At 56.9% G+C, this 14,664-nt stretch overlaps 2 protein-coding genes across 2 annotated transcripts; one reads left to right on the forward strand and one right to left on the reverse strand.

Moving 5' to 3' along the window:
* Positions 1-8,240: 8,240 nt before the first annotated feature.
* KVR01_011501 (uncharacterized protein) lies at positions 8,241-9,419 on the forward strand (the record flags this gene model as incomplete). The annotated part of the gene is made up of 1 exon (XM_044785789.1): positions 8,241-9,419. The coding sequence occupies one exon, from the start codon at positions 8,241-8,243 to the stop codon at positions 9,417-9,419; it is 1,179 nt and encodes a 392-aa protein (XP_044639210.1).
* Positions 9,420-11,359: 1,940 nt separating this feature from the next.
* On the reverse strand, positions 11,360-14,373 carry KVR01_011509 (uncharacterized protein). Its single transcript, XM_044782340.1, has 3 exons — positions 13,975-14,373; positions 12,211-13,863; positions 11,360-12,135 (listed from the first exon to the last, which is right to left on the reverse strand). Exons 1-3 carry the CDS (start codon positions 14,032-14,034, stop codon positions 12,025-12,027), a joined length of 1,824 nt encoding a protein of 607 aa, XP_044639218.1. The 5' UTR covers positions 14,035-14,373; the 3' UTR covers positions 11,360-12,024.
* Between the last annotated feature and the right edge of the window lie 291 nt (positions 14,374-14,664).

Genomic DNA, 14,664 nt, shown 5'->3' on the forward strand with positions numbered 1-14,664 from the left:
CCTTCGTTCATTCGGCTTTGGGGGTGATTCAATCCACGACTTGAAGGCGAGCACTTCGGGCGTCGTGAATCAGCTTGTGGCCTGCCTCCAGATGTCATGGCTGCCATCGGCACGGGGTCAGATCATCCAACGTCTGATGACACGCGGATCAGGTGAATCATGGTAAACAAACACGCTGGCCACCATATTGTGCTTCTAGACAACACCGCTGGGATGACTGAGACACACCCCGGGCGATCCCGCTTTAACAACGTCGTCCGCTGATCACGGCAGCCTTGCAGAAGCGCTGCTAATTAACCCTCGCGCCGTAATCTCACGCTCTCTTTCTTCCCTTGTCTCGTTCTTTTTACTGATTGCCTAGGTGATGACTGGCTGGACCTCTGAGGTTCAGAGTAACAGCCCCGGCTGTACAAACCTTGAACAGCACGAGGCGGGCCGGCCCGGAGGGTGGAATCCTGTTGTCTGTGGGGTGAGACGGCGGGACGTTGACCGACGAACTGCCCCGGCGTGGCATGGCGTGGGGTCGCATACCCGTCAATGGGATTGTGGTTGAGCTGGTGGAATCTGGACCTCGGCATCATGGGCGAACGAGATAGTCGGTCTTATTGAGGGGGGGGGGGCATCGGTGTCTTGAGGGGTCCTGAGTGGACGTGGACTCGGGCGGCTTTTTGCAGAAGATTGATGAGAGAGGAACTTTGGAAAATGAAGGAAGAGCCAGCCAGCCAGAACCTGGGGCTTGCGGATATTATTCTTATCTTAGAAACGACAGCAACGAGAAAATAGATCTCTAGAGAGCAATGCAAGTCTTGTTAAGATCAATTGTCTGCATGGCACCCCGGATGGGCGATCAGACCCGGACGTGACTAAACGCCCATCTCGGCCAATGGCTTTTGTCGCAGGCTTCAGTGACACAAAGCTCGCCGTGACCTTTCTGTTGCTGTTGAGATCCCGCGCTCACATATAAAAGGGCTCCCCGGAAAGCCCTTTCCCCTCGCACCGCCGACAAGACCGTCTCCATCGCGAGTAACATCCACACGGCTTTGTAAACACATCAAGCCGCAACACCTCCGACTCTTCCCCCCAAGATCTGGGCACTTGAAACGAGCGGCATATCGCCGTGGCAAAACCACCCTTCAACTCAACCAAACCAACAGCAACCTCTACTCCAAAGCTTTCCATAGGACCTCCGAATGGGGTACGAAATCGAACGGGATACCATTCCCGATAGACTCCTTCTATCTTCTACCATTGAGGAGTTACGGCAGCAGAAAGTGAGGCTATGGATTAAGGCACTCGTCCTCTCCATTCTGGTGGGCGTTTTGGCCATTTGTACAACAGTGCTGGCGGTTCTCTACGGTAAGAGGCTCTCCATCTCAGCTGATGGCATACACTGGACTGACAATATCCATACACAGCAACGAAGACTTATGCCGTCTCTCAAGCACAACCATCAACAGGTGCTCTGGCGACTGGAATTCCTACCGTCACTGTGACGGGGGATGATGTTGCAGCAACAGTCACGAAAACGATGACCAAAACACGTGTGGAAACGACTACTGAAGCAGCCGTGGAAACGACCATGGACGAACCCTCGATCACACATGTTTCAGTTTCCACAAAGACACTCTGGCTTACTGCTGATTCCGAGCAGCCGACGCCCAGCCAGTCACGGTAGGTCAGCGCCTTGGTCATTTTCAAAGATGCCAGTATCCTCGCTTTCAGATGCTAACATGTTCTCCCAAGGCCTCGGAGGGTATGCTCCCCCGGCAAATTGACCGGACCGAGACTACTGGACGTCGACAAGGATTATTACTTTGGGCTGATGAACTCTACCTTGCGGGGAATACCGAGTGTGATGGCAGGCAGGGCCCGCGACGACCAGGACATCTATGCATTGGCGTTGAAATCAATGTGGCGATGCGTAGAGAATGGCAATGTCATCTTCATTGCTTACTGTCAGGGAGGCATCACCATCGGTGACAGATGTAATGACGGACTGGCCGAGGTGCCACCAAACGCCTAGCGACAAAAGCAATCATGGTCCTGGGGTTAATCGAGTGCACAGTTAGATAGAGAATGGGTTGATAATAGGCTCAATGGATTTTTTGGAACAAGCCATTGCCGTGCAAAGTGAATATTCGCAGCCTTCGTACATCATTCCAGTCCCTTGTCATGAATTTCACTGAGGAGCGACAAATCTCACAAAAAGGGTGCGTTTATTGATGCTCATTCGTAACATACCTATGATGACAAGATGGATGATCATCTATCAGCCCGCAATTTGAAGATACCTGACCCGTGCGTCGGCCAGTGTGGACGGCGTGCGTAGGTAATGAGAATTCTTGAGGTTGCTGTGTGGTTGTTGGTGGACCTCTGCCCATACAACCAACGCAAAAAGGACGGCGATACTCATCAAACACCAATTTTGTAAAGTTAGGACATATGAAAGGGAAACGCTGATGTCAACAAGTGTCCAGGGTTACAGAGTGGGGTTTATAGTCTTTGTACACCTGTCATTGCGGGACGATTCCTCTACAGAAGTCGGTCCGGCCCGCCTGATGTCATACTAATAGTTACACGTCTGTCTTGTATGGGTGTACATTTTATACATGTAACTGTTTTCTGATATTTGATTATTTACTTTCTATATTCTTTGGTACTGTGCATCTTCTGACCAAATCATGTTGCTTGTAGCTTGATCTTAAAAGAAAAGTTGTGAAAAGAAAAGTTGTGAAAAGAAAAGTTGTGAAAAGAAAAGTTGTGAAAAGAAAAGTTGTGTTCCTGTCAGATACTGAAGACGATCACACCTTGTGAATACTAAGAGCAAAGATCTATATATCCTCTTGACTGAAATGATGTCACGGCAGCTATCCTGGTCCAAGCAGTCCCTGCGAGAGGTGTGTTGAAAAGCAAATGCACGCTGTGACGGCTCTCGGGTACTCAAACAACACGAACTGAGCCTTTTTTATGTTGTATGACTGGTTTCGATGGTTTCGCTTCTACTCTGTATGCGTTCGAAGCCAAACGCGGCTGTGTGATATATATGAGGTGCTTCGTAAGCTGACTTGTTCGTAGCTTTGTATGCATGTTTCGAGTATCGCTTCACCGAGAGGTAGTCTATGTATTTGATTAAATGTAAATATCATAATAAATATTCCAGTAGAGTAAATATGGGTGTAGTCATGAGTCTCTATGTAAAAAAGATGAAGCGTATGCCCTATTCCTCTTACCCCGCTGTAATTTCCCCGTTACCTCAGCCTCTCTTCCAGGGCTGGTAAGGATCTACGTACTTTTCAATGCGCACACCAGACCAACCAAAGTTGGCCAGTCGGGCAAAACGCAGCGTTCGGACGACTGACATTTTTGCCCCGGCCAATAGACGGCCCCCAGAGCCAAATAAGAAACAGCGCTTGTGAAGTGACTTCTCGCTTACATGTAGAACCAGCTTGGCACGAAAGTCACCTTGCAGGGGCCATGCTGACGTTTCTCCGCGATCACATATCACACCCTAATAATATTCCTCATATGACATGCGCGCATGAAAGACGGCGCAGCAATGTGGGGATCGGACAAGGAGCACGCGGCTGAAATTCATCAACCTCTGGTCCAGGGGCCTCCTTTTGCCCCCATGTCACATGTTGCACCGCCTGCCAGAGTGGTAGCCCGGCCAGATGCTGTTTATCTGGTTCCAGGCCCCCACCCAGATTACCCGTCTTATCCTGAAAGCTTGACTAGATCCCGGCGCCGATCACTTGTCCTGGGGGAAATGACAGGGCTGGTGCCAGAAACGCCGATATCCACCACGACCACTGCACCGACTTCTCACCCGCACCATTGGATGGGAGCGCCCGGCCTTAATTCCCCATCCTGGCCACTCAACGCCATCGGTTCCCTCTAGAGTCGGCACGGGGGAGACACCAGGGGCACACGCACACGATAGCTGTGCCGTTATTGTCTTTCGTCAAGCTGCAACACGTCAACAATGACGAGCGGGCGGGCTGTTTACCTCGTTGGGGCACGGCCTGAGATGTTCTCAGGATGGCTTGGTTGGTCAGTCTTCGCCCCTGCCGACAGGCAGCCACCTTGCCTCCCCGAGGGTCCCTGAAGCTGAATAGATTACTGTAGGCAGGTACTTTCCAACGGATATGACCTACTGGATTGAGGTAGCCGCCCTGAATGCGAGCTGCCGTGGGTCCCAGGGGCACGAGAAATCGGAATCGGCACCAACACCCCTGCCACAATCTCGTCAGCCAGCGAACCGCGTGTTGTGCCGCCCACTCCTCTATTCCCACCGTGACGTCCTACCTGGTGTATATATATCGAGCTTGGCATCTCTCTTGTACCTCTGCCTGTTTGTGTTTCCTGCTCGTCGTTTCTAACCATCACTTTGCCATCCGCAGTTAAGGACGGATCCAGGTTTCCTTTTCCCTCTTTCTATTCTCCTCCTTCTTTGATCCCCACTGTTCTGCAATACGCACCTCTTCCATTCTCTCACACAGCTTCCAACTTCTCGGAAGCTCCTCACCCAGGCGGTGGTCTTACTCAGCCTTTTGACCTCGTGGTCGTCCATCCCTACATCCTCACATAACCCTCTTTTCCTCTCTCTCTCACACACAATGCAGACCTTCGGAGCGTACCTGGTTGCGCTGCTGGCCGCCAGCGCCGAGCTCGCCTCGGCCCTGCCCCAGCCGATGGACAGGGTCAGGACCCGCGGCGGGCAGACCCTCTCCGTCCCCGTGAAGCGCAACACGGTCTACAAGAAGCACCCCGGCGTGGCGATGGCCAAGGTGTACGCCAAGTACGGCAAGGAGCTGCCCACGCGCCTCAAGACGCTCGTGGCGAACCACCGCGCGGGCGTGGGCATGGCGCCGGACGCGGGCAAGCGCTCCGAGACGGAGGGCTCCGTCGCCACGTCCCCCGAGCAGTTCGACTCGGAGTACCTCGCCAACATCCAGATCGGCACGCCGCCCCAGACGCTGCCCATGGACTTTGACACGGGGTCGTCGGACCTGTGGGTGTTCAGCAGCGAGACGTCGAGCCAGTCCGTGTCCGGGCAGGCCGTCTACTCGCCCGGCAAGAGCTCGACCGCGACCAAGATGGCCGGCGCCAGCTGGAAGATCAGCTACGGCGACGGGTCCTCGTCCAGCGGCAACGTCTACAAGGACATCGTGACCATCGGCAACCTGAGCGTGCAGTCCCAGGCCGTCGAGTCGGCGACCCAGGTGTCGTCCGAGTTCACGGCCGACTCGCACATGTCCGGGCTCGTGGGCCTGGCCTTCAGCTCCATCAACACCGTCTCGCCCAGGGCCCAGAACACCTTCTTTGACAACGCCATGCCCAAGCTGTCGCAGCCCGTCTTCACCGCCGACCTCAAGCACGACGCCGAGGGCAGCTACAACTTTGGCTACATCGACACCGCCGCCTTCACCGGCGACATCTTCTACACGGACCTGGTCAACAGCACCCAGAAGTTTGCGGGCTTCTGGTCCTTCGAGTCCACGGGCTATGCCGTCGGTGATGGCTCCGCCACGTCGACCTCTGGCTCGGGCAGCACTGGCAGCACTGGCACAGGAAGCACGGGCACAGGAAGCACTGGCACAGGAAGCACTGGCACAGGCAGCACGGGAAGCACCGGTTCTGACACGGGCTCTTCTTCCGGGTCCGGATCGGAGTCAAGTGGCGGCTTCCCCGGCTTCCCCGGCTTCGGCGGCGACAGCAGCGGCTCCTCAGGCTTTGGCGACCTCGGCGACCTCGGCGACCTGGGAGACCTTGGCTCCCTGTTGGACGGCCTGGCACAGTCGCAGGAGACGGGCAGCAGCAGCAGCAGCAGCAGCAGCGGTGGTGACTCCGTGTGGGTCGGCTGGTTCAACAAGCTGATGCGCAAGAGCAACACCAACAACAAGGCCCACGAGTCCCGCGCGGCACCCCCGACCCGGCAGCACGCCCCCGTGACCGCCGGCAGCAAGCGTGCCGCGACCCTGACGCAGGCGTCCATCACGGGCATCGCCGACACGGGCACGACGCTGCTCATGCTGCCCGACGAGGTGGTCAAGGCGTACTACGCGCAGGTGGACGGCGCCCAGGACAGCCAGCAGGACGGCGGTTTCGTCTTCCCGTGCGACTCCAAGCTGCCCGACTTCACCTTCGCCGTGGGCGACGGCCAGATCACCGTGCCCGGGTCCTACATCAACTGGGCGCCCGTCGACACCGCCAGCACGTCCTGCTTCGGCGGGCTGCAGTCCGACGCGGACATCGGCATCTCCATCTTCGGCGACATCGCCCTCAAGGCGGCCTTTGTGGTCTTTGACGGCGGCGCAAAGCGCCTCGGCTGGGCTGCGAAGCCGACGTCATAAGGTCCTGGCTGTGTTGTGATGTGATGTGATAGGCTGCGCGGTGTGCCATGCTTTCTCTTACCATGCTTCCCCTACACGGCATGCTGAACTCAGTGTGTAGTCGATGGGGGAAACGATGGTATGTATGCGCATGTGCGTGTGTCCGTGTCCGGTCTGTGTTACATCGAGCAGGCCGTAGTCCCGACGTCCCGAGCGGTGACTGCTCCGAGACGCTGACCTCTTCTTGAGTTTGACATTGTGGAGGGAAACCAACGTAACAAGGTTGTTTGGGGTATGTGCGTGTGCATATCCGTATAGCCCTGCAAGCCCTGGTGCGTCTTCCGTCCATGGGTTTTTGGGCTCGCCCTCGGATCGTGCCCTTTCTCGCTGCCGTAGTAGTATTCTAATACCGTGGCGTATGTACATATTTATTCAACAATACCATAACTATATGAACACCCTTTTGCCAAATTTCTCGAGATCACCATTCCCGATGCCTTATTAGTCATGACCTGCTGCTCTTCGTCCAAGTTTTCGGTGTCAGCGATGTGAATGACGCCATCCGACTCGACTACGGCACGTCAACAAGCAAATGCGACTCTATCAATAATACGTGGAGGTGATCCGCCATAACTTGGGGCTAGCGGAACTTTGCACCTGGGCTGTCTCAAACTATGGCAGCTTTCGCCGATGCATCTGCCATCAAGGAGCCCGTTGACACCGTGCTGTGGGCCGAGGGGGTATGCGTATTTCCATGTTGGTGGTGTTGGCCATGGGTGAGTCTTGTCCCGGGAGAAACAAGAGTCGGTGAACGGGCTTCCAGTTGATGCTCGTGCAGGGCGCCTGGGCTCAGGAATGCCAACGCGGATCGGACGCCTCAGTACTGTGTACCGGATGCCTATTACGGATTTGTCGTCCTTATTCCCGGGGACGAGCAGAGGATGCCCACAGGTTTTCCGCGGCCAAGGCAGCCCAAGGGCCGTCCTGTACTGGAGATTGATCAGACCAAGGTCGCGCTGCGGAAGTAAGTACCCTCGACTCATCTGGGCTCAGGGAGGGTGACATTTCCCGACTCGAGCACGATCTCAGGGCCTAGCATGCGATCACGACGGCTCCCACGGCCTATCACAGGCTGGCAGCGAGGGGCCCCGGGTTAGGATGACCCCTTCACGTCCTCCCGGGCCACGACGATCACCCCCCCGCGACGAATGGCAGGCGATTCGACACGACCCTCGGCCGGTGGAGCCCGCACCAGAGGAGAAAAATGAGCCTCTGCGGCACCGCACACTAGAAGGAAGGTTTTTTCCCGTTCGACGCCTTCCACGGGCTGGTACCACGTACAGGGCGCAACCTGCATTGGGCCGGCATCGTCGTTGCTCAACCACCACTGGGTGCTCGCGGCTGCATGTCGGTAAAAGCCCGACCATCGACCAGGCAGCCGGGCGAGTCATGCTCGTTGTATCCGATGCGTCTAAAGGTGCCCCGGCGATCTCCCCCTTCGGATCTGATTGACTGTTTCGCGCGCAGGAGGAGGCCGGACATGCTGTCAGCCTGCAGCGGTCACGCATTTCCCAGGAGCAAAACAAGACCTTGATCTCGCGCAGCTCAATTCCCGTCTAAGTCCCACATGGGACATGTGGGACCCTGTTTCCTGCTGACCATGTGTCGACCCGCTCCTGTTCCATCATCCTTGATGTCCGTCCAGACAAACATCCAGCCGTTCATACATGAGGGCCCTTACCGCCGCCGCCGCAACAGCAGCAGCATCATGAGCCTGCTTGAATTTGCTTTCCCTGTCACCCAGTAGAGAGGGTTTTGTACCTGCCGACACTCCGGGGCTCGGCCTCAGGACCAGTGGACCCCAGATCTAAAGCCCATCCTCTTGGGGGCACCCAGATACACGATCGGATGGCCATTTCAGACCTTGGGATCAGCTCCGGCGGACTCCCCCCGGGCCCGGCAGTCACAATAGTCGAATGCTTCCTCGCCGTGGCCTTCTACAATGTCGTCGAGCTCAACGTCATCATCTACAGCTCCTTCCCGCGGCGGACCGGCCTGTACTTCTGGAGTTTCGTGGTCGCGACGTGGGGGATCGCCGTCTACTCGGTCGGCTTCCTCACCAAGGACCTCAGCTTCATCCGCAATGGCTTCATCTATGGCTCACTCATAATAGTCGGATGGGTCTGCATGGTGACGGGGCAGTCGATGGTGCTGTTCAGCAGGATGCACTTGTTGGTCAGGGATAAGAGGATATTAAGGACAACGCTGGCCTGCATCATCATCAACGCCATCATCAGCCACGTTCCTACTTCAGTTATGCTTTACGGGTCGAACTCGCGGCATCCGCACCGCTGGGTGGAGCCCTACGCCATCATGGAGCGCATACATGTCACCCTCTTCTTCCTCCAGGAATTCGGCATATCCGCAATATACGTTATCGCCACCATGAGGCTTCTCAGGAACAAGTCATGGCCGTCGTCACCAAAAGCGTCCGCCACCGGACGTCGTTTCCTCACGCATCTCATCCAGATCAATGTCATGGTCGTTGTCCTGGACATCACGATACTGGCTCTGGAATACGCAGGGCTGTACGTGATACAGACGGCCTACAAGGGCATGGTCTACAGCATCAAGCTCAAGCTGGAGTTCAGCATCCTGAACTCGCTCGTCGACATGACCAGGGCGTACAGGAATGCACGCATCGGAGCGCCAACCGGGGGGGTATTCGAGCCCGACACCGGCAATGACACCAACGCGATGGGAAAGAACAGCGCAGGGACCAGCTGCTATGCACAGCTGACCCAGACGGTTGACCACGACGGGATAATCAGGTATACGGCTAATAATCACAACATGATGCTAGGACATCACGCATACGTTACTACGGGCAACGGGATCGAGCTGCCGGGTGCCATCCACCAGCGGCGAGGCCTCGATGGGGCTGGGGCGGGAACCGACACCAGCGGCGAGTACGGTGACAGCATGCCTGTGCCGACTCAGTTTGTCATACGGCGGGACCGACGGGAGGAGTGGGAGGAGAAGAGCGACCTGGAAGAGCTTGTGCTTGGTAATGATATCCTGCGGTAGTGCTCACGAGCACACCGGCTTCGCATAGACAGTGATGAAGAATGAACGCTTTGACACCTCTGTCGCACTGCCCCTGGCCGTGGTCCTCAGTACGTACCTAGGTGCACGTTCTGCTGGTTCTCACGTTCTCGAAAGCAGCTACCGGGCATTGTTCCTTGGTAGAATCCGCATGAGTGCAGGTGCTCCGACGTGCCACGCCTGGGCGGTTTCTCGTCCCATCCACTACATGATGCTTCCCGTCTCGAATCCGTGCGCAGGATGCACTTGGTAAAATGTGGGCGTATTGGCCGGATCGGCGGCATTTAGAGCTTCATATTTTCCACGATAGGCTATACCGCTCCAGATTCACGGACCTTCCAGCACACGCGCAATTCGTTCACAGTCATCCGCACATCCTCCGTGAAGCGACTGTCTTGTCGGTCGTTGGGGTACTGGCAAGCGGCCGGGAGCTCTGAACCGCAGTGCCCCTGCCAGAGTCAAGCCAGCCATGACTCGTCGCAGCTTGAGTCAACAAGTTCTTGGGCTTCAATGACGGGTGATCGGTCCATCAGGCCATCTCAGCCACCTGGGCAGGTGGATCAGTGGTGGCAAGACGGGCGTGCCGCCTCGGCAGATGGAGGAGTATCCACCAACTAGTACTTTGTAGGCTGGATATAGATAGATGCCAAGAGATCAGGCTCATGAAGCAATTCAGTTTCAGCTGGCTGGGAATGCCCGATAGGTATGAAGAAAAGACACGATCAACGACAACCGTTCCTCCAGATGTCGTATTCGTGACAATATCCAGGCAGGCTCAAAACTGGAACATACACCTTTGTACTGTTTATTTCGCTTTGCACTGGATTCTACGGCGCATTTCCGGGAAATACAGGCTTAGCCAGTCAACAAAAGTCTGCATCCAAAGAAATCAACAGAAAGAGGTACATAGCACAATGGTCAAGAGATGTCTCGCGTCTCTTCATATAGAAGAGCGGTGCTGTATTAATTTCAACCCAGGGCGACGTATGCTGCTGCTAACGCCATTGATATTCGAACACCCTGCCTGCAATAGCCTGCGGAATATCTTCGACCACATCTGTTCGCCAGGTGGCTGCTCAAGTCTCTAGCCTCTCTGAAGACCTCGGCCATCACGGAGACATCTGGCTCAAAGCTTCTGGGCACTTCGAGACTGCCCATGGACCGGTAAGGGATGGATCTTTAGATGGGCCCTTGTGTACCTCCCCCGGTAGTACTAGCCTCATTTGTGGATAACCGCAAACCTTGTTGCCTTGACAGCAATGTGCTGCGGATCCGAAGATAGCCTCCTCCATTCCTGTTTTCCAGGCCACGAGGCTCACAAGGGTTGGAGTGGTTGGACGTACGGCGGCCAGGTCGTAGGTGTGGGTCGGGACTACTTAGTATGTTCTTCGAGGATTGCTGGGGTGCTCGAATTACGGACTAATTGGACGGCACAGCAAGTTCTGCCGGGTTACACGAGTCCTGACTGTGTCACCCTTCTTCCTTCATCGTACGATAGCTATTTGGCGTACTCGGTACATCAGGTTCTGCCCCTCATGCATATCTGCCCAAGGGTCATGATCACCAGGCAGCACTCCGTAGTGGAAGATGTGCCAGGTATACCAAGCATGGAAGCCCGCACCTGCTGAGCAGAAAGGTCGTGATTAAACGACTCATAAACAGCCACCAGAACAAACAGAGTGTCCAACCACCTGGAAGACGGCTATGGTCTCTGAGCCGACCAGCATACACCTACCCGCGGAATCCGCGGCAGAGAGAAGTAACAATGGCATGCCAACAGCTTTTCGGGGTCCGTGTTTCTCTCAAACCTCACCCGAGCACCGGTCAATTATCTACTGCGCCTTGCGGTGGCCCCTAGACCCATAGAGCCCATTGTGTGCAATTTTTCGCAGGCTTCGCTAACGAGGTAGTACCACAAGGGGTTGATGTAATGTAGTAGTATTTCAATTATATATATGCCCACTATGGAATTGCTGTCCTGCTTAGGTAAGGAAAAACGTGTCTCGCAGTGATGGTACAGTTTTCACTGGCAAAATCAAGCATGAAGTTGTCGTGGCTCTATGGCCGCAGTCGAAACCAGCTCATGTGCCGGCCCTCCTGGTAGCACGAGGACCTCCGAGAGCAGCGTGTTGCTCAAGACGTAGCACTCACTACCTACCAATGCCAGCCCCCTCACTATATCGAGATACTGATTGATACCTAGTAGATAGATGAAACCAATCCAAAATGGCCTACGATTCATCGCGTGTGACCACTGCAAGAAAAGCGCCTTGACTCCACCGTAGTCTGATAACCCGGGTATCTTGCGCGTCGTGGCCGAACACCTTGCCCCAACGCCAACCTGACTCCCGCGTACTCTGATGAAATGCCGTTCAGTTGAGATGAGAAAAGAGATAGGCCCAGGAGTCCCGTGCCTAAGAGGCGGAGGCGGGCAAGCAAGGCGTAACAATGTGGGCATCTGATGGCCATTTTTTGGAAGCAGGTGGCCAAACCTACACTGACGGAGGTGGCCTGATTTGAAATGATAGGCATCTGGCGGCTTGCCTTTCACAGAGCTGACCTCAGGTGAGAAGTCAGACTTCTGTTCTCATCTTACAGCAATCTTGGTAGAGAGAGTCTGCTTGATTTCCCCCAGGGGGTCCTTGCTCGGCATGAGCCCGTCCCGACGGATGAGCATCGACGGGAAGCGGATTTTTGCCTGGGCGGGGGCGTTAGTATTATATAAGACACCCAGAACGGAGAATACGGGTTGGGGGGGGGGGGGGTAACTCACGGCAGCCAGACTGCTGGCATACTTGATGCCCAGCTCGCTCGCGATGAAGTTCAGGCGGCCGATGGCCCACTCCCTCTGCGAGTCCATGGTGTAGTCACAGGTCCTGACGGTGCTCAGCGGCCACGCGACCATGAGCCCGCCCAGCATCTTGCTCTGCTCGTCCGTGCCGCACGCGAAGCCGCCGGGCGCCGGGGCGCTGGGCTGCTGGACGTTCCTCTGGTGCATGCTGAGCATGTACGGCACCGCCGAGATGATCTCGGAGATGTTGGCCTTGCAGGTCCTCACGGCCGTGGCGTACTCGGGCGTGGAGCGGAAGTCGGCCGGGCTGCAGATCCACGCGGCGACGCGGATCAGCAGCGACATGAGGATGATGCGCGTCGCGCGGGTGGCGTTCCATATGCTGGCGACGATCAGGTCCGAGTAGGCGTCGACACGGCCCGGGAACATGGGCGCCTGGCGGATCTGGGCGTTGTCCTCGAGCACGCCGTCCTCCCAGTGCAGCGGGGTGAACTGGTACTCGGCGGGCAGGCCCTGGAGGAAGTTGGCCATCTGGAGGTCGAGGTCCTGGACCTTGCGGAGCATCTCGAGCATCAGCTCCAGGCCCTGGTCGTTGCGGGCGAGCGTGGCCATGAGGCGGGTGACCTCGGCGCGCAGGTCGGTGACCTCGAGGGCGAAGCGCTGGTACCGGGCGCCGATGGAGTCGGCGGCCACGGACTCGGGGAGCCACCAGTTGACGCCCATGACGGACGAGGTGCCCGACGACAGCGTGCGGGCGATGATCTGCAGGCGCACGGCGTTGAACAGCAGCACCGAGTCCTTGCTCTGGACCATCTCGCGGCCCCGCGACCGCACCAGGTGCATGGCGCCCTCGATGTGCGTGCGCCACGCGAGCAGGCCGACCTCCTTGGCCGCCGTGATCTTCTCGAACAGCGACAGCAGCAGCACCGTCGCCAGCGTGCCGTCGTGCTTGCTCTCGACCGGGTCCTGGAGCGCCCTGGCGATGGCGGCCAGGGCCCGCGAGTGCTGCATGTACGACAGCTCCACCAGGTCCGTCGAGTCGCCCTTGAGGCGGTTGCCCATGGCCGCCAGGGCGACCGCGCTGTAGGCGAGCTGGAAGGCGCTGTCGGGCCGGTTCTGCGAGTTGAGCAGCGGCAGCAGGTAGTCGAGGTGGCCCGAATTCCTGCCTCGCTGGCCGGGCACCATGATGAAGTTCCACGCGAAGAAGTGGCTGGCGCGCTGGTCGAGTGGGATAGCTGGGGCGGCTGCTGGGAAAGACACCACCTCGAGGGGCGAGGCATAGGCATTGGGTCTCGATGAAGGGCCTGGCACGGCGGATGTGGGTGAGGAGGTCGTTGGCGAGGAGGACTGTGATGAAGAGCTGCCGTGATCGGCGCCGAGGTGCGCGGCCGAGTTCTTCCTGCTGCTGCTGCCAGCCTTGTTGCCACTATTCATATCCTGGGCCGTGTCGAATGTGATAACGAAGCCCCCTTCCTCGGCAGCCCTCTTGGCCGCCTTCTTGGCCGCAGCCTTCTTCGCCCGGGCAGCTGTTGCTTGCGTCTCGTCCCGGTGGAGTATGTCGAAGTCGGATCGGTACCCTGAGCAGTGACGGCGTGATTTGATGCATTGGTTGCACACAGGCCTGGTCTCGTCGCACTGCAGGGCGATGCCACGGTCAACCAATGCGTCTCAGACCGACATTGAGCATCCGTCACACCCAGAGAAGAAGCGCCGAGGGGGGAAGAACAGGGAGCTATTGCACCGCACCTTTATTCTCCTGGCCCTGCACGTCCTACAGCCCATCGAGGGCTTCCCGCAGTACACCATTTCGAATTGATATCGCCGCCTGGGCCGCTGTCTCGCCGAATCCTGTCGGCGATATGTGCTTCGATGGTCCAATGCGGACCGTGGAACCGGCACGGACGAGGAAGATTGCTGGCTGGGTCGGTTACGTTATGTCGTCTCTGGCCGGCAGTAGGAGGAGGAGGAGGAGGGGTATATGAACATTGAACGTCCGAAAGGGGCAATACGCTGAGGTGTGTACGATGGGATATGAAAAGCACTTTTGTTGCGTCTCCCTCACGATCACATCCGCGGGGGGAGGAAGACAAGAAACCAACATGCAAGAGGCCGCGTCGTGTGTTAAACCATCAGTGTCGAAGCCAAGCGAGTCGGAAGAAGAGGCTTGTGGAGATCCCGCAAACCCTTGGGAACGAACTCCTCGTCTCCCCGGGTGGAGCATTTCCCAAGCTGGCCTAGTCAGGGAGGCAACAGGCGCAGGGAAGCAGGGGGCTAGCCCGACGATGCATACACGTACCGAGTTTCTGCACACAGTATTCTGTCTTGCGATGTGGGTGGTGTCGGAACCACACGACCACTAAGGTTACGGCCAGAGCCAGGTCAGGGAACACTGCAGGACGCACAGATCCTGCTAAGACGATCCCAGCGTCTTGGACA

The sequence above is a fragment of the Diaporthe batatas genome (assembly GCF_019321695.1).
Source record: "Diaporthe batatas strain CRI 302-4 chromosome Unknown Contig00016, whole genome shotgun sequence".
Taxonomy (NCBI): Eukaryota; Fungi; Ascomycota; class Sordariomycetes; order Diaporthales; family Diaporthaceae; genus Diaporthe; species Diaporthe batatas.